Source organism: Lemur catta, chromosome 3 (genome assembly GCF_020740605.2).
Source record: "Lemur catta isolate mLemCat1 chromosome 3, mLemCat1.pri, whole genome shotgun sequence".
Classification (NCBI taxonomy): Eukaryota; Metazoa; Chordata; class Mammalia; order Primates; family Lemuridae; genus Lemur; species Lemur catta.
Genome location: NC_059130.1, coordinates 54,098,656 through 54,123,607, shown reverse-complemented (window position 1 = coordinate 54,123,607; position 24,952 = coordinate 54,098,656). Strand labels below are relative to the sequence as shown.

Below are 24,952 nucleotides of genomic sequence, written 5' to 3'. Positions count from 1 at the left end.
TAAGAAAAAGGGCCTGCACTATTCTTCTGCCAAATGATAACCATGCCCACCTGTGTGAAACTCCGCTGCGGCCTAGCCACTCACCAGCACTGGACTTCAAACAGTGTTCATCTGGCTTTCTGACTGGAGCACTGGAGTAAAATCTTTTCACTGAAAAGCACTTATGCTAAAAAGGCATTTTTATCAAGCCTGTCACACACACACACACAAAAAAAACCACAACAATCCACAGTAGTCCAGAGGCCTCTGTCCCACTGCCAGCACAGCCTGAACGTTTAGGCAAATGTCCCTGGATATCTACGAACGTTTAGGCAAATGTCCCTGGATATCTACTTCTCGGTCATGTTACAACTATAAACTATAATTGGGTTTTAAATATGTTATCCATAGAGCACATTTTTTTCAGAGTGGAAAGTGAGACATATCACAGTGGTGCATTCCGGAGGCAAGAAAGCAAACAGTGTAAATAAGAGAAGCAATCAGGAGCAACGTCGGAATATATCTTGAAGTAATTAAAAAGCGATGCCGTGATGTAACTGATTCTTCCAAAAGGAATGACTCCTGCTGATGCCTCCCCACACCGTCTGTCGTCGTCTTCCGAGCCAGCAGCAATAAGGTTCATACACTCAGGGCTGAGGAATTTGGCAATGGAGTTTGCTGCCACTCCTCAGGCGCATTCCAATAAGAAAGCAAGGCTGCCAGGGGCAGTGAGGTGTCCCTGACTGCAGGTCAGTGGAAATTTTCTGCTTCAGCAAGGGGTGAGCTCGCATACTCTCCTGACCGCCAGCTCTCCTGGCTCTGACAAAGCTAGAGCTGGCAGAGGCCTCCCCCAATCCCCAGGAGCTCTAGAAGGTACTGTTCAGATGTTACTTCCTTCTAATCCTCAGGACCCCTGATGTAGGCTACTATGATCTCCACAGGAGCGAGGCAGAAACCCCAGAGAGGATAATGGCCTACCCAAGGTCAGAGAATCAGCCCCAGGGCCAGACCAGAACAGGAGACTTCTGACTCCTGGTCACAGCTGGCCTCTAATTGAACCGTTCCAGAAAGAAGACCTCACTAGCTCCCAAGACAGAAGATTTCAGTTCGTTCTTTCTATCTGTAAGATTCACCTTTTATTCACAAGTCTCAGCCAGACCAAAGAATTCCTTCCTCTTTCTTCCCAAGAGGAGACTTTGCTTAATGATGTAATCTGACCTTGATCACCTGTTCACTTCTTCAAGGCAACATTCCCAATTCTTCAACCCTTCCCCAAACACTATGGTTGCCAGAGCTTCTCCAAAACATGGTGCTGGGACAAGATTTGGGGTCTCCAGGTGTGGACTAAACAACTAAGTTTTATATGCATGCCCTCTACATTTTTATCTAAATCCCTAAGAAACTGAACAAGACGAGGCTGAAATCTGTGATTCACAGGTACACTCCCACGCTAACCTGAGCGTATTAACAGTCTTTGCTGGGGTCCCAAGTCGTTCAGCCAACTACAGAGTGACCCCACAGAACTCTCCTCATCTTTGTAAGGGCATCATGCTAGAACCTGCCAAGAGCCCTGCTGAAAGAAAGACATGATATATCCATGTCATTCCTCTATTCTACCAGTCAATGCTGCAGACCCTGCTTTAATCTTCATGACGTAGTATCCTTGTGAGAGTCTGGTTTGTGTTAAAGTTTATGTAAGAACGTAAGATACAGAGAGAATAGCAAAACACATAAGAAAGGAAAAATAATTTTCTAATATGAGAGTTGCAATAATTATTGCAAGGAAAATAACTATATGAATGTATAGGAGAAAAACAGCTTATTTTTCTCTATACTCACACCACTCTTACTAGTTCACTTCTGAGAACAGATGTGTGGTGTTTTTTTCCACATCAAACAATTCCCCAACTCACTGGATACCAACCAGTGTCACTTATTTCAATTCAGTTCTGCCACTATCTACCTGGACATAGCACCCGATCCCATTTAAGGGCTCAGTCCCATAAGCCTGCCACCACCAACTGAAAATCCAAGTGCTTCTAATGATTGGCTATAAATCAAAAAACCTGAGGTTCAATTATTTGCTAGCTGGCTCACAGAATTCTGGGAAATACTTTATTTACATTTACCCTTTTTCATTTGTTTGTTTGTTTGGTTTTAGAGACAGAGTCTCACTCTGTTGTCCAGGCTGGAGCACAGTGCCACACACCATCACAGTTCACAGCAGCCTTGGTCTCCTGGGCTCAAGCGATCCTCCTGCCTCAGCCTCCCAAGTAACTGGGACTACATGTGCCCACCACCACACCCAGCTAACTTTAAAAAAAAATTGTTTTTATAGAGATGGGGGTCTCCCTACGTTGCCCAGGCTAGTCTAGAACTCCTGGGCTCCAGTGATCCTCCTGCCTCAGCCTCCCAAAATGCTGGGATTACAAGTGTGAACCAATGCACTCGGCCCATTTACCCATTTATTATAAAGGATTCAACTCAGGAACAACAGCCAGATGGAAGAGATGCACAGGGCACGGTATGACAGGCGTGGCAAGGAGCTTCCACGCCCTCTGCAGGAACACCACCCTCCCAGCACCTCCACTGTTCACCAACCCAGCGCTCTCCAAACCCTGCCCCATAGATCAGGGATTCTGACAGAGGCTCCATTTCAGCAGGATGATTGATTAAATCAATCTCCAGCCCCTCTCCCCTCCCCTCCTCCAGGGGGGTGGGCTGAAAGTTCCAACCCTCTAATCCCAAAGTTGCTTGCCCTGGCAACCAGCCCCCATCCAGAAGCCACCCAGGAGCCCCCAGCTACCAGTCATCATTAGCATACAAAAAGGCACTTAGCACTTCAGAGGTTACCTTACAAGGGTGTTAGGAGCTGTATGCCAGAAGAGGCAGAGACCAAACATACAGTTCTTAATTGTCACAATGAGTAAATGTGAAATTGTTAAATATATATATTATATATATTAAAAATATATATATAGGTAGGGGAGGGAGAGAGAGAGAGAACGTGAGCACACGCGCAAAGATTTTATATTTGTAGAAAATAGCAGAAACTTTCCCATCCTTCACCTTATTCGTGGGTCCTTGCCACAATACTACCCCATTTCTGGCCCTTAAGTCTTATCCAAACAGAAACAGCCACCTCCTACCCTCCTGTTTCCTCTATCCCTCCTCCATAACTGTCACCTGGGCAGGCTTTCTAAAAAGTAAACACACAGTGATGCAGAATAGCATTCAAGCATCTTATCGTGTCACATGACCAGGGAGGGCCTCCCGCCCCCTCAAGTCCACACTACTCCCCCACGCACCGAGAACTACTCGCAGCTGCAGAACGCACCGTGCTGCTGCACCCCTGCCTGAACTGCTCTGCCCCACCCAGCTTCCAAGGAGATCCGTCCCTGTCCCCTCTCTCACATGAACTGCTACTGTTTATCAGCATATCTGGCACCTTCACTTGATAAAGAACACCACTTTGAGGGCCAATGGAACATGGTATTCATCCTGACTCTCTTGGGCCTGGCACAGTACTGGGCACAAAACAGGACTCAATAATTGCTGGTTATTGTCCAAGTTCAAAAGCAAGGTGGTAAAAAAAAATAATAATTGCTGGTTGAACGAAAGCTCCAAGTTGTTACTTACAGGAAAAGATATGCTATAATTTCTTCATTCCCGTTACTTAAACTCCTTGCTTCCCTCACTGCCCAGGAAATGAGCTTTTGGCCAGGCTGTAAAGCTAATGACTTGATTTTTCACCTAATAACTCCACCTAAAAACCAATTATTAAAGCACATTTAGTTATTGCATGTCTCCCCCCACAGTCCACAAAACTTTCCTCCTGCTCGCTAATTAAAACCTAATCCTCTGACATTCGCTGACATGACAAATGTCTTCCTGTGGGAATGAACAGAGCACTGAGCTCCAAAACTCCGATGCTTAGCAAGGATTTGTTGAAGGGGCAACCATGAAGCACTTTAGGGTCTAACAGATCCTGGGATGCTAAGTCAGATGCACACTGGGTCATCTCTTCTCTCTACTTGAACCTTGCACAACATTTGTATTTTAAGTTCTGGTTATGCTACTAGACTTTTTTTTTTAAAGAGCAGAACATTACTCTATCTGCCAATGCTGGGAGTTTTATTACAAGAACTTACGGCTAGGCAACCAGAGCCAAGTTTATTATTTTTTCTGGATCAGATTCAACAACCTCATCCAAAAGTTCATGAAAAAAGCAAAAGAGGCAACCAGCCCTTTTGTTTCCACACCTGTGCTTAAGCTTTAACTCTTAAAGTCCTAGGCAGATCCACGGAAGCCTCAAGGTTGATCTCCCCAGACTGAGTGAAGCGCACGAGTCCCAGCTAATGGGTACAGACATCATTTTCCTGGAACTGAGCTTCTTCGTTTTAGCACTTATCTCAGCACATCAGCTGACTCAGAGGCCTGGCGGGTTGCATCACAGGCTCTCTCCGGGCCTCCCCCAAGTCGGTTTAGTCTTCAGTGGGGAGAAACAGAGGAGCTTTGCTGTGGATAGTGCCACCCTGTGAGGCCTCATCTAGTCCAATCTCTATCGTCCCGCCTCAGAAAGAATGCTCCCAGATGAAAGGTCCTGAGGAAAATTCAAGCCACACTAGATCACAGGTGGCAATTAAGTTTCACCGTACCTCCTTCAAGTCTACTCAAATCTTACCTTCTAAGTGAGGCCTATTTGAAATTACAACCCCACCACCCAGCCCCCACTCTAGCAATGCTGGTTCCCCCAAACCTACTTCATTTCTATTGCACTTGTTACCTTCTAAAATAGCAATATAATATGCTTATTTATTATGCTTCTTGCCTATGTCCTTCCACTAGAATGTAAGCTCCTTCAGAGGCTGGGATCTTAGTCTGCTTTGTCCACGGGTCTACCCAAAGCACCTAGAATGGTGTTGGGTACAAAAAAGACAATCATTCAGTGTTTGTTTAATGAACAGAATGAATCTTGAAGTCCAATTAATCAGCAGTGCCCACCTAAAGTTCTGTGCAAAGAAGGACTCTGAGGTCATATTCAGGAAGAACGAAGAAATGGGAATGGTGTCACAATCACGTGTCTGGAAGGGCCCAGGGAGGCCATCCTTGCTCTACAGCCATGCGGTCCAATACAGTAGCCACTGGCCACGTGGTTTTTATTGATTGATTACATGTTTAAGTGATATTATTTTGTAAATAAATGGGAATTAAATAAGGTAAAAAGTTTCTGCATACGAAAAGAAATAACCAACAGAGCAAACAGACAACCTACAGAATGGGAGAAAATATTCACAAACTACACATCCAACAAAGGATCAATAAACTCTACAGGGAACTCAAACAAATCAGCAAGGACAAAACCAAACCATCCCATCAAAAAGTGGGCAAAAGACATGAACAGACATTTTTCAAAAGAAGATATACAAATGGCCAATAAATATATGAAAAAATGCTCTACATCACTAATCATAAGGGAAATGCAAATTAAAACCACAATGAGATACCACCTTAGCCCTGAAAGAATGGCCATAATTAAAAAGTCAAAAAACAACAGATGTTGGTGTGGATGCGTTCAAAAGGGAATGCTTATACTCTGTTAGTGGAAATGTAAATTAGTACAACCTCTATGGAAAACAGTATGGAGTTCCTCAAACAACTAAAAGTAGACCTACCATTCGATCTAGCAATCCCACTGCTGGGTATCTACTCAAAGGAAAAGAAGTCATTATATCAAAAAGACACCTGTACTTGTATGTTTATCACAACACAATTCACGATTGCAAAGATGTAGACTCAACCTACGTGTCCTTTACCCATCAACTGATGTATGGGTAAAGAAAATGTGATACACACATACTCCATGGATTATTAGTGATAAAGAAGAATGAAATAGTGTCTTTTGTAGCAACTTGGATGGAACTAGAAGCCATCTTCCTAAGTGAAGTATTTCAGGAACAGAAAAACAAATACCACATGTACTCATTTATAAGTGGGAGCTAAATGATGGGTATGCATGGTCACACAGAGTAGTATGATGAACTTTGAAAACTCAGAAGTGTGGAGGGTGGGAGAGGAATAAGGGATCCAAAACTACCTGTTGTGTATAATGTAGACTATTTGGTTAATGGGTACACTAAGAGCCCTGCCTTCACCACTACATGATTCATTCATGTACCAAAAAACCATGTGTACCCTCTAAATCTATTGAAATAAAAGAAAGAATATTTTTGTCACCTAAAAAAGTGATATTATTTTGGATCTGTTGGGTTAAAAATGTCATTAAAATTAATTTCACTTATTTCTTTCACTTTTTGAAATGCACTAATAGAAGACTTAAAATTGCATTTGTGGTTTGCATTATATTTCTACTAGACAGGGCTGCTCTACACCCTCCCCCAATATGACCCTAAGGAAGGAACATGTTCATGAACTGATAATGTCCATCCATCCATCTGCTTCTTGGTCTGGGCTCAACACAAATCAATGTCAAGAAAACATCTCTTCATCCCTGCAAGGTCTGAGAGGGAGAGAGTGAGAGGGAGGGAGGGAGGGAGGGAGGGAGGAAGGAAGGAAGGAAGGAAGGAAGGAAGGAAGGAAGGAAGGAAGGAAAGAAAAGCAAATATCTCAAGCCAAGTGCTTCCTAAACTGGGATCCTCAGACCGGTGTGTCACAGACAGAAGGTATGTTAAAATACAGATTCCAGGACAGTGGGGGGTGGGGAACGTAAGGTCTAGGAAACTACATGATAATCCTCCATCACCTGTGACCCAATGCATACTTGAGGAACACTGTTCTAGGCCACAGATATGATATTACTTCAACTCTAGATAATCTTCATAAAGCTTGAATGGGATTGCTTGAAGAATAAGCAAGATTTCCTCCCCTGCACTGGTGAGGAAAAGCCAAGAGGGAGAGAGTAAAGCCAAGTCATGGATGGAGTCATCTCCTTGCACATCGAAGAAGAAAAAAGGGGCCTTGTGAAACAGGAGAAGCCATAGCTCCCCAAAGATAATAAAGAAAAGCCTGTTGAGATCTCAGAGGAAAATCTGTTCCAGGAATCTCACACGCACGCACTTATGAGCATGTACATGCGCGCGCACGCGCACACACACACACACACACACACACACACACACGCACACCCATAGCTCAGCTGTGGTCCATTTGGAACTTGAGTTATCAGTTGGGTGAGTGCCTGCAGTTCAGGTTACAGGCCCTGGGGGCTACTCTAAGTCGCACACCCAACTGCCTGCATGTCCACGGCTTTGGCATTGGTGGAAGTTCAACACTTGCACAATCAGGAGCAACTCCTCCCCCTCTTCTGTCTTGCCCTACACTCAACTTTCAGTTTTCATCTTCCCTTTTCCTGACTCCTGCACAAACAAATCTCTTTTTGGAGTTGTCTGCTTAGGCAAATAGAAAAAGGAAAACAAAGCAAAGAAAACCTGAAGCAGAAACACCTGCCACGCTAAGAATTTGCTAGCTCAATTCCAGGTGGGAAAAAAGACATAGTAAAGAAGATAGGTATGTCGCTAGAATCTATGTTCAGGTGTAAGTAGGATCTACAGATTGGCCCTTGAACTCCTAACAGCCCCCACACAGAAAGGCATTATGGAGCTATGCTTTCATATATTTTGTGCACACGAAGTCCAGCAAAAACAACCTTACTGGAACATTACTGAAATATTTACCTTCCAAATGAGAATTGAACCCTGCATTCTGAAAGAAGAAAATCACACGTTCTTTCTACCCAATTCCTGGGAGGACTGTACTTGCCTATTTCCTCTGAAGCCACATGATATGAAATGTGATTCAAAACATGTTTTCTATTAACATATATCATGACTCAATGTTGTTTTTTTAAAAAAGTTTATTTCAAAGAAATAATAACTTCCATGCTCATGGACCTACATTTATAATTTGCAAAACTACATATTCATGAGCCATGTGATTATGGTATCTGACAATCATGCATTGAAGAAACACAAATCCATGCAATCTTAAAAATTCTTGAGTGATTTTATTTTGTATCCCAAACCAGATTGCTTTCTTCCAATAAAATGACTTAAAACATATTCAACTATTAATTTTTCTCAAAACCTTCATGATCATCCTGTTTTTAATTTTTACTGAAATATAAAAAAACTAAAGGATTGAAACAGCCCTGTCTTCTTAATGCCCTACATGTTTACACATGTCCAAAAGGAAAGCTTTGAGATGCTGCTCTCCAAATACAAACATGCACTGACTTGAACATGAGCTAATACAAAAGCAATACTCTAATCTCCCATGGAAACGTTACAAAAACAACAGTACATGTGAGTATATATACACACAAAGAGAAGCAAAAGATCTCACTCCATCTGAAAAATGAACTCAGTCCCCACAGGTTACCAAATTAATGAAGTGTGAGCTGCTTTGTAATGCAATTTTCCAAAGTAGAGTCCCAGGCCACACAGGGATCCTCCTTAGCTTTACAAAATAATCTCCCCAGACTCCCAACTTTACCCTTTCTCATTTTCCAATGTTAGCATGACGTTAAGAGGAGCTTGCCCCAAAATTCAAAGAGCATTTTCATCTAAAGCGCATTTCCATCCAAAGGGTGTTTTTTAGGAAACAATAAAATGTTGGCATCACTGATATTACTTGATTTATTTTTGTACTTGATCATTTTGTACTTGATCAAGTACTTGATCATTCCTTGATCTATTTTTGCCCTCCATACGTGCTCCCAGGGAACCCCTCATTAGGGAGGACTTTTTTTTTTTCTCTTTTAAGTTACATCCAATCTGCCAAGCAAGGTTCAAGGGCACAAAGTGAAGTATACAGACGCCTGGCTCCAAATAGGTTCCTAGAATTCTCTTTATAGATTCTTCTTCATCAAAGCTGATAATCTCAGTTCCATTTTACAGACAAGGAAACTGAGGCTCAAGGCACAGAGCTGGAAGATAGCAGGGTTGACAACAGAACCAGACCTGTGTCTCACTCTAGAGCTCCTTCTATTCCTGCATCAAGGAGTCAGCTACCAAACTCAGAAATCAGCAGTGTAGGGTAGACAGGAGCCTCCCTAGGCCCTGTATTAAGTGCACGTTTGATAGATTCTGAATCCTCACATCTGACAACTGAAAAAAACTGGGGCTCTGAGCAGTTAGGTAAAGCACAAGACAACGCAGTTTTAGCACGGGATGAGTGCAGATTCAAACTGTTTGCTGGACTCTGAAACTATGCTCGTTCCACTATGGGAAGGTAGACACTGAATGTGCCTGGACACGTCATCTCCCTTTGGTGAGGGAACCAACCAGCTCACAGGTCAGCAAGGACCCAGGTGACCTACGCCAAGCTTTCCACCCAGACTGAGTAGGCAAATGTGAAGGAACAGGCCCCAGGCTCTGAAGAGAGTGAAAAGGCAAGGCGGTGAGACTGCCCCTCTCTGCCTCTTGCAGAGATTCTCCCTGGTGAGATGTTTTCTTCTCTGTCCGCTCTGTCCCCTCTTCCCCAGCAGCCTGAGGAGCCATGAAGGGGAAAGTGAACAGAAGGGCACACAGAACTAGGAATGACTGGTACGGAAACAAAACAATCACTTGGCTAGCAGGCAAGTTATAGGAAACAACAACAAATTGACCAAGGATCTTAAAATGGTTGAATAGAGACTACAGCGGACACAGCACGGCAAGAATATCAAGCTGATCAACTTAAGATGTAAATACTTCCGTGCTGGTCGACTGCATATGTCAGTTTGGCTGGGCTGTCATCCCCAGTTATTCAATCAAACGCCCATCTACATGCTGCTGTGAGGGTATTTGGTAGACGTAATTAAAGCTCATAATCAGGTGGCTCTACGGAAGGGAGATTGTACTAGATAACTAGGTGGGCCTGATTCAATCAGTGGAGAGACCTTAAGAGCAAGAAGAAACTCTACCTGCAGACAGCAGCTTCCAATCACGTCCGAGGGTACCAGCCACTCTTCCTGAAGCCCTCCCTGTGGATTTCTGGCTTGCCTTGCCTGTCCTCACACGGCATAAGCCAATCGCGATTCCTTGCAGTAAATCTCTTCATATATATCCCCTACTGCTTCTGTTTCTCTGGATAAACCCTGACTGATATAGCTCCTGTGAACAGCTGATACAAGCCCCAGGAGACACAGAGCTACATATTCCAGCCCAGCAACCACAAACCTAAGAACAGTCTGGAAAAAAAGAGGTTCTAAAGGACATTTCCTTGGGAGGCAAGAATGGAGGGTTGGGCCTCCAGCTCAAAACAACTGGTTGGACCCCCTGGGGCTTCCTAAAATTGGCTTTCACACAAAGGCAGAGCCCTCTTAGCAGACCACAATCTTGTGCGCACCCCTATTTTCCAGTCTGCATTTCAAAATCTCTGAAGACAACCCAGGTGGTCTCCTATGCCAAAGCTAAGAAGGCGGAACTGAACACATTTAGCGTCGATGGAAAAATGATCCCCAGAGGGCTAAGGACAGATGCAAAGATTAAGCAAGGCATCCTGGTGGAGCCGATCCAGAGATGGTTCAACCAGGAGCCCAGAGGGAAAACGTTCTTGGGAAACGGATCAAGAAATGGTTTTAAAATCCTTATCCAAGTGAAATATTGGCATGACCTAGATCCCAGTACTGAAACAAGTCATTCACAACACACTGTGGAAACAAACCTAACCTGATGCCCCGATTTGGCTATAAGGGTTCAATTCTGAAGCCCTGTACTTGGGACAGTCATTAGTGGCTCCGGACTAGATACCAGAGTTTCATGCCCTCTAGTCAGCAGTGTGACTCCAATGAGATCCCCATTTTCCATTCTGGAAAGTATTATTATTGCTAATCTTTACTGAGCACTTACTATGTGCCAGACATTATGCTAAGCACTTTATATGGGCTATAGCCACCATTTACTAACTGTATGACCATGTGTATGTAAACTTAACCTTTTTATCTCAGTTTTCTCATTAAGTGAAGATAATAATAGGCCCTACTTCACAGGCTTACTGTGAAGATTAAATAAGGTCCTTTATGTAAGGGTTCAGAAGGGTGCCTAGCACATGGCACACCCTGTACACGTTAGCAGAATACGCACACACACGTCTACGTATCCTCACAACAGGCCATGAGGGTTGTCTCACAGATCTGGAGGTTGACAGGCCGTGATTCACTCCTCATGTGGCAGGACCACAGCCTTCTTGTCCAAACTGCTAGAAAAGGACATAAACACCCTGTTTTCAAGGGTTGGGGCAGTTTGGGCTCCAAACAGCAGCTCTAAACTCACCTTGCAGCCTGTATCACACCCAGAACTATAGAATCTCAAGAATAGGCTCTCCTTGATAAAGACGAAAGGGCTGGAGATCAAATGGGCAGTGACCTCTGTGGGCTTCTGCCAAGGGGATATATGGAGAAGCTCCTGACTTTCAGGGACACCCTGGATCCTAGTATCACTTTGTCATTCACCATCCAAATGCAGCAGGGCAGAGACAGACCAGCGGTGACCCCCTCTCACAATGGCATTGAGAACCCACATTTGCAACAAAGACCCCAGGCCTTCTAAGGAGAGGGTGTTAGGAACCAAGGGCAAAAGCAGATCTTGGGATACAAATTCTACCCAGGACAGAGAAATAAGACAGGCTAAAGGGGCTCCTTCCTCCCCTGCAGAAATCAGAAGCAGCTTCCAAGCCAGTGAGTCAGATAATGGGGACTTGAGGTGCGAGAACCAGGCTGCCTCAAATAAACCCAACAATCAGTGCCCAGGAAAGAGTGCGGCCATCCTGCAGTCGCTTTCTGAGATGGGGAGTGTGAGCCACCCATGGAGAACCCTTACCATGGGCATCACTGTTTGCAACTTCTGAGAGGACTAAGGCACAGCCAGGGGCTTTCAAGTCAGCCTCCCAGAGTCTCCCAGTAGACAGATTTTTCCCCCCTGCCATTACATGAACATAAAATATTCTGCAACCTCCCTTTACAAAACACTTTTTCTATCAAATAGCTCTCTGGAGGTCATCCACCACGTCAGCCAAGGGCACCAGGAGGCAACATTTGATACAATTGCCCAACACTTGGGAAGGGCAGATGCATCAGATTACCAGATAAGCCTGACAACAAAGCCTTAAAGGACGTCATGGGACTCTACATGAAGAAACACCAACCTTCCCTCCTCAGTGAAAGCAAGTTTATTTGACCTCGATTTGTTGAATGAAAGCAAAGCCTTCACAGGCCTGGGGCCCATGCCTGCACACAGACATGACACAAGTCCAGCTAGAGCCAGGAAAAGTCTACACTTGCGTGAACCCTCCCGGACAGGATGTCTTGCTCAGGAAAAATACACCCAGGCAAAGCTCACAAGGGCCACGGGCCACTCACTAACAACATTCACCAGCCTTAACCCAGTGAGTTAGAATAAATCCTAGGGAGTCTTTCAAAAGCCCTTTCTGGACCAGGTTTACCAGCTGAATTTGGCCTCTTTCCAACGTCCTAATTGCCGTAGTGGTGTTTAGGAAGAGCTCTCTCACCACAAAAGGGCTAGAAACTCATTCCTAGGAAATATGGTAGTTGATTGACCCCAGTTCATGAGAGGATCAAGCCCCTTATAATTAAGGCTCTTAAGGACAAGCCACAAAACCAACAGATGAGCAGCCTCTGGAATAAAAATGCATGGTACACACCACTTGGAATATCCCGCAGGACACAATGAGTCATTCCACAAGAGGCATTTAAAAAAAGAACCACCACCACTAATCTTAAAACATTTAGTTATTTACTCTGCCTTCAAGACAGAATTTATTTGGGGAAAGACCTCACTGGAAAACTCAAAATGGTGCATCCGGACCCCTAGAATACATCGGTGACACTTCTGGTTGAGCCAAAAGCTGTGTTTGTCTCTGCAACCCTGACCCCTCTGCCACATGCTGCTCCTCAGAGTCAACCTCATGGAGGAAGCTGCCTTAATTGCATTTGAAAGAAGAGAATTCTCATTTTCTCCGATTTCCAGATCCAACCGTGGTACTTATTACAGTAAACTGCAATTGCCAATGTTTTAAACAGCTCTCCCTCATAATGGGAAGCTCCCTGAGGGCAGGCGATTCACTCCACTTCTCCCTGAATCCTCCATTGCTAGCACTGTTCCCAGCATCCCACAGGCATGAAAAACTGAGTGTTGGATGAATGAACAAGTAGATACATAAACCATCATACCAGGTATGCTAATGTTGTGGTTTTTCTAAACACGGTGAGGGGGAACTGCCAAAGAAGGGAAAAGAAGAAATTAGAAAAGAAAAGAATTATTTCCAGATTTTTAAATGCAACACAATAGCATACAGAAGTGGTTTTTTTTGTTTTTTTTTTTTTTTAAAGTTCCCTCCTCCACAAGCAAACTTGAATGTCTGAGTTATTCTTAGGGCATTTTTGGACACTACAACTCTTAGTTACACTTTACTTGGCTTCCTGAAAGGTAGCAACGGGACATGCGCTGTAGTACGGGCTGTGCATGTCCCTTCCTAGAGCAGCACCAAGCACACATCTGGGGCTATTTAACAACTGATTGGAAATTTAGCCTTCTGATTTCCAGTTAAATACTAGGCACAGGAAAACAAATAGCACTTGTTTTTCACTGAGCCTTGTCCGTCATCCAAACTTCAGTGCAGACCAGAGAACTGCCTGTGGTTTGGTGGCAGAGGCCCAAATATTTTGACCTTTTTCTTTTTTTTGCCTCCAGTTTAAGTAAAAGGAATAAACCAGATTTTGGCAAGCCCAGCTTCTTCCCCCACTCCTTTCCCCTTCTTAGAAATGCAAAACTGGTTTTAAATATTAAGCATATTCCTGGTATTAATTTACATTTTTCATTAGGATTAGGTTTTGATTTGTTTTTAATCCAAAGCCAATAGCATAGAGTTTGGCTTCTCTCATTTATTTCAGCTGCCCTGCCTTGATATTTACTTGGATTTGCTGAAGAGGCAATGCTCAGATTGCCATTTTCTGTTTCCAATTAAATTGGGATATAATATCTAGCAGTTGTATTATCAAAGAATCAGAGAGTTTAAAAGCTGGAAGGAACTTATAGCTAGCACAACCCCCTCATTTTAGAGATGAGGAAACTGAGGCCTGAGGAGTTAAGTGATTTTTGTCCAATGACATGTAACCAGTCAGTGGTAGAACCAAGGCCTCCTGACACCCAGGTCAGGGTGTTAACTAGAAATAAAATCCTGAGTTACCTCTGAGTTGCCAGAAAAAATACAGGACACTCAGTTAAATCTGAATTTCAGATAAACAATGAATAATTTTTAGTATAATTTTGTCCCAAATACTGCATGGGCATACTAAAAAATTATTTTTTGTGTATCTGAAATTCTGGGCATCCTGTATTTTTGCATGCCAGCTCTGGCAACCTCAGAGACCAACATCCCCTCCCACTGCCCATCCCTCACTCAAACACACACACATTTCTTCTCTGATTTTTATGATAAATGGCTTGAAAAAATAAATCACAGCACAGTAATCCCAAGGGTGAATGAGGTTGGAAGAAGCTGTTTATTTCTTGAGACTTTCCTAATCTTAGATACCCTTTTTTTCCTAAACTAAGCCTGACATAAATAGTTTGGCCACAGCCTCTGGACTAGGCACTTTATGCTATTAGAAGCCAGGCATTATGTTCTCATCTTGAAAACTGCCTGCTTTTTCAGGGCTCCAAGTATATAGACCTTGCAGGAGAGAATGCTCAGATTTGGAATGCAAATAAAGCAAGACGTAAAAAAAAAAAATCAGATAAATCTGTGGAATAAAGTAAAAAGACACATTTTAAAACCTAATTCACTGATTTTATACCATCACTTTTTTAAAGAGTGCTGCAGTAAGGTTTTTCCTAACAGCTTTACGAAATGTAATGCACATACCATAATATTCACCCTTTTAAACTACACAATTCATTATTTTTAGTATATTCACAAAGTATGGTATACTCACCACTATGTAATTCCAGAACATTTTTATCCCTCCACCCCAAAAGAAACCCCACACCATTAGTAGTCATTTCCCATTCTCCTCTCCCACCAGCCCTTGGAAATTACTAATCTTTTATAGATTTGCCTGTTCTGGTCTTTTCATATAAATGGAATCATACAATATGTAGCCTTTAGTGTCTGGCTTCTTTCACTTAGCATTATGTTTCCAAGGCTCATCCATGTTGTGCTATGTATCAGAACTTCATTCCTTTTTATGGCCAAATAATATCTATTATATGGATATAATGCTTTGTTTGATCCAATCATTAGGTGATGAACATTTAGGTTATTTCCACATTTTGGCTATTATGAATAATGCTGCCTTGAACATTTGTGGACAAGTTTTTGTGGATGTGTTTTGCCCAATTATTTCCCAAAGAACCGTTTTACAGTCTCATCAGCAATGTATGAGTCCCTGCTGACACTTGTTACCTATCTTTTACATTATGGCCATCCTAAAGAGTGTGAAGTGGCATCTCACTGCAGTTTTGATTAGCAATTCTCTAATGACTAATAATATTGAGCATCTTTTCATGTGCTTTTTGGTCATTTGTGTCTTTTCTCTGGAGAAATGTCTATTCAAATTTAAAGACAAGTTAATGTTGTGGCTCTTACCAATCTTTTTTAGCAAACTCAGGTAGAAAGTTCAGACATCTATTGCCCAGTTGAGTTACTCTACTTTTTCCTTCAGTGTAGAAATGATTTTATAAATAAAATAGGCTTATATGAACCTTTTAAGATTTTTATTTATATTTTCAACACAATGCACTGAGAGGGTAGGATTATTATAGTATTTTTATTTCTGCATCGAGAGACAACTCTAACCTACTCAATATCATCTGGGCCATACATCCTGCCAAAGGCAAACGATAAGGCTATGGCAACCTCATCATGTGTGTGCATGTGCGTGACTCACACTCACAGATCCACTACTTGAAACCCAGCCGAAACAATCACTCTTCATCCCATTTCCTAGGTAACCACCACCACCAGATAAAGGAACTGCATCTGCACAGAAAACTAAATCATCACACTTTCTCCCTGCCTGGCGCACTCCCTCTTGCCTGTGCTACGGAATCATGAGAAGGACACTGAAATGATTTGACAGAAAAAGACAGATGTCTTTATGAGACAGTATTAAATCAGTCTTTTAATCACCCTTGTGGGTGGCTGAGAGATGTTCTGAGTAACACAAGGCCCTCCTAACGAATTGTGAAAGTTTTCCTTTTTTAATGTGGGGGAGTTACAACAAAACAGGCACGTCAATTTAAATTAAAAGGTCACCCTGACAAATGAGTAGATGCAATTAAGTGAATTTTTCTCATCACTCTACTTTTTTTTAAAAAAATGAACTGTTCAAGTATTATAACTCTACCTAGAAAGTACAGACAGCTTTGAGACAGTCATGCAAATCCTTCGGCAGCGTATCAGGGAAGCAGTAAGGACACAGGCATCTTGGACTAAAGAGTCAGGACACCCACTCTTTCTCCTCAGCTCCTCTAAGCTCTCTGGGCAACCTTGGAGAAGACAAGCTAAGCCTCAGCTTCCAGAGATTCCACTGAAGTGTTTGATGAAACACTTTATGTAAAATAATTTAGTTATTTTACACTCCTGCCAACTTTCACTCCTAACAGTAAGCGGATAAACAGAACACAGTACTGGTTTTCTGCGCATCTCTGGTCCCTCTGTCGCAAAGGCCGTCAAGTGGACGAGCAGACGCTGAAATCCATGTCAGGCCACAGAGAGGAAGGGAAGCGCCTGCCTTGGGGGAGCTGCCCAGCTTGTGAGAGAACTTGCATCACTCGTTGTCTACTGATGTGCGAACCTGAATGAACAACAGATGTTCCACCATCTACTCCAGGCCATGAAGAAATGTGCAGAGGGGGGAAAACCATTTTCCCTAAAGGAAGCCTGCTGGACAGCAAAGCAGAGTTCAGGTGTCCTGGAATTTAAGTCCTTGACTTCTCCCAGTGCTGCCTCCCCCGTGTTGGCAGTTTTAGGTTCATCACTTGATCGTCAATCTCCTTACACGGGATTAATCCAAGTAGGGTCAATGTTAAATTGTTTACTAAAGCTATCTCCTTTTTTCATTGTTGGTGTGTCTTAAGCTGATGGACAAGAAGCAGTTCTTACAGATCTTAAACAAAATTAAAGCAAATAAATAATAACTAGGAATAAGACACCTTTCCTTAAAAGCCATGGAATGGCAGATTGAAGAAGGGATTCAGAAAGTGGTAAGTACAACTGTGACATATGTGGCCCACACTTTTCATCTGGACCAGAGAAACAAGAATTCCTTTCAATCTGGGGTCAACCAAGCTAGGTACTTTATAATTACCAATGTAAATTCGACATCCTTCCCAAGTGCTCTTTACTATAACTAATAATAAATAACAGTAGCAATGGTAACATAGTGTCTAGGATTTCATCAGTGCCAGGTACTGAACAAAACATTTTATATATAATCTCATTTAATTTTTGTTTGTTTGTTTTTGAGATAGGGGTCTTGCTCTGTTACCAAGGCTGGGATGTGGTGACATGATCATAACTCACTGCAGCATCAAATTTCTGGGCTCAAGCGATCCTCCCATCTCAGCCTCCCGAGTAGCTAAGCCTACAGGCCCATGTCACGACACCTGGTTAATTTTAAAAGACAGATTCTCAATATGTTGCCCAGGCCAGCCTTGAACTCCTGGGCTCAAGTGATCCTCCCACCTCAGCCTCCCGAGTAGCTAGGATTACAGACATGAGCCACTGCACCTGTCTGCAATATAATTTAATCAAGATAACAACTCTATGGTGTAGGGGCTATTAGTATTCCCATATTATAAGTGAGAAAAATCAGGCTTAGGGAAATTGTATTTGCCCAAGGTTACTCCTTGGATTCAAACCAGGATAGGCAAAAGCCTTTGCTCATAAGCACTCCATAACCAGTCTGTTGTGATAATCACTGACTCCATGTAGCTACTGAGCACCTGAAATGAGGCTCAGCGTGACTGAGAAACTGCATTTTGAATTTTGGTTAATTTAAATAGTCACGCATAGCTAGTTCTTACAGTATTAGACAGTACAGCTCTACAGCATGAGGGCTAAATGTGCATGTGACCTTATGCTCTGAGCCATTCATCTTACTAGCAAAAAAACCTTTAATTAGAGGAGACTGACAATGATTATGAGTATGAAGTGAGCCAGTTTAGCATAGCAGTTACAGAGTAAGTCCTATCTGGGTCTGAGTCTCAGCTCTGCCAGTAACTAGTCCTGTGATTTGGGCCAGTACTTAACCTAGTCTTAGTTCCGTACCTGTAAGGAGAGGTAAATACACCATTGTCTAGGTTATTGTGAGAATTAAAGGAGATAAAATATTAGAGCATTTAGTGCAATACCTAGAATGTACAAGGCTAAATAAACATGTTAGTAATAACAACTAAATAATTACCAGTTTTTGGCCTTTTTAATGTGTAGGTAATAAGAGTTTCAATTCTCAGAAAAGGCTATAATTTAAGATATTAGTAACTCCTACCTTATAAAAATGTACCTTTTGAGTTTTTAAATGTTTTATTTTGAAATTATTTCAAGTGTGCAGAAAGTTGGCAGTACAAAGGACTCTAGTATACCCTTTAACTAGACTCATCAGTTTTTAACATCTTACCACATTTGCTTTTATTCTCTCCACACATAGTATTTTTTCCTGATTTGACACTTTAACCCTTAACACTTAAGTGTATTTACTGTATTTCCCAAGAAGAAGGATGTTCACTTAGATAACTACAGTATAATTATCAAGTCAAGAAATATAACATTGGTGCAATACTTTAATCTGCAGGCTCAATTCTACTTTCGTCCACTTTCCCCATAATGCCCTTTGTAGCAGCTGCCCCACCTGCTACCAAACTGGCTGCAGCTCAGGATCCCATGTGTCTCTCAGTCTCCTTTATTCTGGAACAGCTCCCCAGCCCTTCGCTGTCTTCATCACTGACATTTTTGAAGAGTACAGGCCAGTTATTTTACAGACTGTTGCTCCTTGGTTTTGTCCAGTGTTTCCTTATGATTCGATTCAGGTGATGTGCATTTCTGGCCAGACGGCTACATGAGTGACGCTGTTCATAGGCATGAAACGTCCATCTGCCCCATATTGGTAACATGAATTTTGACCACTTGGGTATTGTTGGGTATCTCTGCTGTATATAGCTACTATTTTTTTCTTTGCTAATTTATAAGTAATTTGTCAAAAAGCTGTCTTGAGAATATCTAAATATACTGTTCCTCAAATTCCCTCCACCTCTGCTAGATTTAGCATCTGTTGATATAATTCTTGCCTGATCAACTTTTACTACGATGGCTATAAAATGATTTTCTAACTCTTTCATTCTAACCCTATTATTAATTGACATTCTACTATAAAAAGATTTCCCTTTTCCCTTTTTTATTCCTTTATTTATCTACTTATTAACTGTAATGACTATAGATTCTTACTTTATTCAATGGGTACAGCTGAGCTTTTAAAACTATTCTTCAAATTCAGGTGACAAGAAACTACAGATCTGGATTAAGAGTCACTAATTAGGCAAAGTTTATTTATTAGGCAAGAGGAAAACTATTAACTGAGGACTCTACTTGTTTTGGATGCTGTGGGCAAGAGAAGTTTAAACGCCCCAGGCTCTGCAGTGAGGAGGACATACTAGCATGTAGCTCTCGCAATAGACAATATGAGTTATCGCCACCAAGTTGCAGTGTTGCTCATCATCAGACATGATATCATACCAAAAATATTCCATCCAAACAACCCATCTATTTCTCCACAACTAACAAACTTGAATGTTCTGGCAAACTCAAAAGGACATGATTTACAAATAGTAGGTAATATTTGGATCTTTCCACAAGAGCTGGGTTCCAGCTTTTTTAAAATAAAATACAAATGATTTCATTTTGGAGTTCACTGTGTCACTTTCTCAACAAACAGATCCTCATATCAGAAATTAGGACTATGTTATATACAAATAGAATGGATCTGTGCATATTTATTTCGTGGTCAGAGACCACCCACCCGGTGGCTATTTACAATATTTACAGAGCTCCTGATGCCACAGTCTCAGAGTTGAAACCAAAGCTCCGGCCACACAGAGTATGACTACAGGCCCTGCTCTAACACGCAAGCTAGACCTGACTCTCCATCCACAGAGGAAGACATGTGGGTGGTGTTTGTTTTCTGTGAATGCTTATCTGTGCCATCCAAATATCACTGTGTGCATACTCCAAATGTGACACTCTTTGGCCACTGCTGTTATTTCAATGAAAGCAAGCCTTTCCTTGCAAAGTTTCAGGGCCTTTATACCTTTATGCTAAGGATCAGTTTTGGGAGGGTTTTAAATGCTTACCAAGAAAAGTCTAGAGACTCCAGTGGCAAGTCTCTCCGTCTTCAGATGCCAGACCAGGGGCTGTGGGGAGTTGAGAAGGAACACGACAGGCTTGTGGTGAATGTGAACTGAGGAGATGGGATTCAGGTGTAGAGTGACCTAGGATGCAACAAAAAGGGGAGAGAAATCTTAGCGCTGGCTTTCTATGAAAATCACTCAGAGAAGTATCTAAGAGTACTTTTTCATAACTATTAACAGAAACAAGCCATAAGCTTGTTCAGATTCTATAAATAAGATACATTAGCTTGAACTAGATTATTTTGCCAATATATGTGACCATTGTCTACAAAATGGCTATGGTTCAAACTACACTAATCTCAACCAGAACATGATTTAGCTCCCAACAAAAGAACACAAATAAACAGAAAATATTTCCCCCCCAAATTTGCAAGTGCGGAATAAAAGTTACCTTCCGCCAGGACTGCCTTTTCCTTTAAGCCAAATGATCAAGCTTTAAATTGGAGACCAGAACTCCCTGGGGGTAGGTCATCCCTCTGAATCTCTGGAGAAATAACTTTCTTCTCCTCCAGGTAAGCTCCAGCCTCTATAAAGTTAAGTGAGTTCTGCCAAAGAAAAGTGCCGAAAGCTAAGGGAAAGGGGCTGCCAAGGGGAGCTGCCAGTGCTTTCATCATCCTAGCTATTTGCTTGAAGGGCTTTTCCAAAGAAATGAAGCACAGAGAATGCACAGAATAAAAACTGTCCAAAAAAAAAAAAAAACAGGGAAGAAAACTATAAGCCAGATAGGAAAACTGTGGCCACTTTTGACAGTTGATCAAGGACTACTGCAGGTTACCACTGCCTTTATTAGCATCACCAAAAGGCACCTGTGAGCAGAGATGGAAAAAGTGGACTCAACAACGTCCACTTGGAACACCCAAGCCAAGGTCGGTCAACATGAACATAGGAAAGCAAAGGGACACACCAAGAAACCCTACCTAGATGCTTTCCTGTAAACCTGTCCCACACTGGCTTTCTGTACAGGGGGGCGAGGTAAGACCCAAGAGTCATATATTTAAACAGGGTGAACTTGCCAAAGATCACCATAAAGTAATAAGGGAGAGAAGAGACAAAAGGACTTAGGCTGGAAAGATACAGACCAAGTGACACATTGGGAATAATAGCACATCTCAGCCACAATCCTTTTTTTTTTTTTTTTTTTGAGACAGAGTGTCACTTTGTTGCCCGGGCTAGAGTGAGTGCAGTGGCGTCAGCCTCGCTCACAGCAACCTCAAACTCCTGGGCTTAAGCAATCCTACTGCCTCAGCCTCCCGAGTAGATGGGACTACAGGCATGTGCCACCATGCCCGGCTAATTTTTTCTATATATATTTTTAGTTGTCCAGATAGTTTATTTCTATTTTTAGTAGAGACGGGGTCTCGCTCAGGCTGGTCTCGAACTCCTGACCTCGAGCGATCCACCCGCCTCGGCCTCCCAGAGGGCTAGGATTACAGGCGTGAGCCACCGCGCCCGGCCCACAATCCTTATAAGGACCAAATTGTCTAGATCAGCGGTCGCCAACCTTTTTCTCACCAGAGACTGGTTTCATGGAAGACAATTTTTCCATGGACAGGGGTGGGGTAAGATTGGGAGGTCATGGGGGGGGTTGCGGAGCTCAGGCGGTGATGTGTGGCCCATTTCCTAACAGGCCATGGACCAGTACTGGGCCATAGCCCGGGGGTTGGGACCACAGGTCTAGATCTACGATCTGAGCCTACACATTCATCAGGGATATAGCTCTAAAAGCTGGGTGACTTTACTTTTCCCAGTGGCTGCTGGCCCACTTTAATCTCAACATATTCCTACCTTTGTTTGTAGACAGATTGCTTATGACCAATGTCACTTATTACAGTATACCCTCAGGTCATTGATAAGTAAGGCACTAAACTTTAGTTATCTTTCAAAATCCATGCTTTAGCACATGGTAGGCATTCAGTAAGCGTCAACAGAATGTTTTAATCCTCTGCTTTTCTATGCCACAAAAGTACTTTATTCTATGAATGATTTGGACTGTAGTATATAATAGCATCTTGTTCATTGCCTATTGAGTGTGCATATCTTAATTGCCAAAATAGACTGTGGACAAAGGTATGTCTTACATTTAATACTATGCTTAACATTGCACACACAAATAAATACTGACTGATTTATCATAGGAAATTCATAAATTTATATGTTACCTAAAAGGTAAAATAGGCTGAAGATGTTAGTAGGTTCAAAGGGATTTAGCTAACAAAGTAGCAGAAAAATAACAAAACCATGAGCAATATTCAACCTGTCATGAGCTATCTCTACAAAGAGCTAGGATCATTTTTATATTTGGCATCAGCACAGTGCTAAATCAAAGGACTAAATGAACAGTGATGTCAAATACAGCTACAGCAAAATAACGTGTTCCTTGGTTGTATCGACTGTACATCACAGCACCCTTTGGAGATGCTGCGTGCATCAAGAAGTACACAGATTGATAGCCACTGAAAACAAGAGTGGCTATAGAAAGAGAGCAGAGGCACAGAGTCAAACTGGACAGAGAGATGCACGCTACGGAGAGCACACGCTATGGAGAGTGAAGAAAGGAGGATGAAATCATGACTCGTTCAAGACTACCTGAAAACTGCAAAGCAATGCTCTTTCACTAATAGCATGTGTCAGTAAAAGGTTTCCCTATTTATTCATTCCCAAACTGTTTACTGAGCACCATCAAAGCACAAAGAATAGCAACGTGTACCTGCAGAGGGTACATCAACTCATTTTCTGATGATTTTCTTTGCAGCCCTCAGGCATGCAATTCTTCTTAGAGCTCATGGATATGCAAAAGTTTTGCATATCCAATAAGTATGTATCTCAAATGAACAAGAAATTTTTTTAAGGCTTATGAAATAAGAAAAAGATGTATGAGACAGATATTGGTGCTAATGTCCAAAATTTTCCAGATGGTCAAAAGTGTCGAGGCCTGGCTCACACAATCAAGGAATGATTTCTAGGAGCCACAGCTCTGAGCTTTCCTGGAAACGGCTCCCTCCTCAATATGTGGCAGTGTCTGGCCAAGATGAATCTCTAACTCTGGCACACAGGGTCCAGGCAAAGCCCCAAAAGCTATTTGGCAAAAAGAATTCACACTACGATTGGGAAATTAAAAGTACTCAATACTTTTTCAAAAAGATCATTTGGCAGGAACAGAGAGTCCTGTGAGCACCCGCTCACCTAATCCCTCAGCAACCTTCCTCTTCTGTCCTTCCTCCACTTGAGCAAATCTTGCTGAAGGGAAGATAAAGAACAACCAAAGAATGAAGGTATAAAAGCTCCCAGAAATGTGGAGAGAACATACCCGAAATACCTCAAAGAAATCCTGGCTAAGTTGCCTAATTTCTCCTAGGCTGAAAAAAAAGAAAAGAAAAATTCTCTGTAGGATCAATCATAGCTCAGTCTAGACTACAGTTATAAACCTAAGGACATCCTGCTGAAGTTTTTCATGATTGGACTGTCCAGCAAACATGGTCTAAAAATCAGAGCTGAGGCAGACTACAGCAAAGAAATATCCCATGGAGAAATAATACAAATGGTATCCAGCAATTTCCAGCTTGGAAACCCAAAGAGTAGTTTAAAGAGTTGACCCTCCATCCTACGTCAAATTTATGCATAAAAATACACATAATAGCTTGGTGTATGGGCTTCCTAAGGAAGAAGGAACTGAATGCAGGGGCCATGTGAGCTAAGGCAACTACTGGAGCTAACGTGGACGCATCCCAAAGGAGGAACAATGATCAGTCTCAGAATCCAGTGGCTTCTTTGTAAGTCCTTGGACTCATAGAGCATTTGAGAACTTAATGTGTGTATGAACCGTCTCCTCTCTGTCTCTCTGTCTCTCTCTCTCTCTGTCTCTCTCTCTCTCTCTCTCTCTCTCACACACACACACACACACACACACACACACACCATCTCACACGAAACTTTATACACAGCGTTAGGAAAATACATCCATTGTAGGGCCCATGAACTCCAAGGTAAGTAGCCATTAACCTGAGTTAAGAACTCATCGTAAAAGAGCAAGAAGAAATGGAAACAAAAATGGCTCCATTTAATTGAACTAGAAATTATACTTTTGGTCTTAAGATGTCATCCTTTCAGGGGAAGAACTTAATAGATGACAACCCAGACCTAAAACAACTTTCACCAGTAGTTTCTGGCATGTCAGTGACCTCTTGAAACCCATACTTTGACAATATGCTGGTCCACGAAGCCTAGTTTAAGAGTTCCTACTCTAATCATGCTTGTCTCAAACTGTGCTGAATGTGCAGTCTTCTCAGTGTTGTGAGAAAACCCAAGTAAACCCAATTTGCTGCATCCCACATGCATGTAGACACTGTCCCTCATACATCACAGATTCCTCCCCTAAATGGAGGTAAACTAACTGGTCTACTCTATATCACATCTATTCCTACTAGGTCTTCTGAGGTTATCTGTGAACTGCAACAAACATATTAGATATAATTTGATGAAGAAATTAAAAGCAGATCTTTTCTGAGTGCTTTTCTGGAGAATCTGAACACAATTTTGACCAAAGTCAAGGT

General features: G+C 42.2%; 1 protein-coding gene across 3 annotated transcripts in view; it reads right to left on the bottom strand.

Moving 5' to 3' along the window:
• TGFBR3 (transforming growth factor beta receptor 3) overlaps positions 1–24,952 on the bottom strand; it is a 286,700-nt gene that overhangs the window by 154,507 nt on the left and 107,241 nt on the right. For all 3 annotated transcript variants that reach the window (XM_045547542.1, XM_045547545.1, XM_045547544.1), the window contains exon 4: positions 20,346–20,483. In XM_045547542.1, the coding sequence (XP_045403498.1) occupies positions 20,346–20,483 (138 nt within the window). The remainder of the gene's footprint in view (positions 1–20,345; positions 20,484–24,952) is intronic.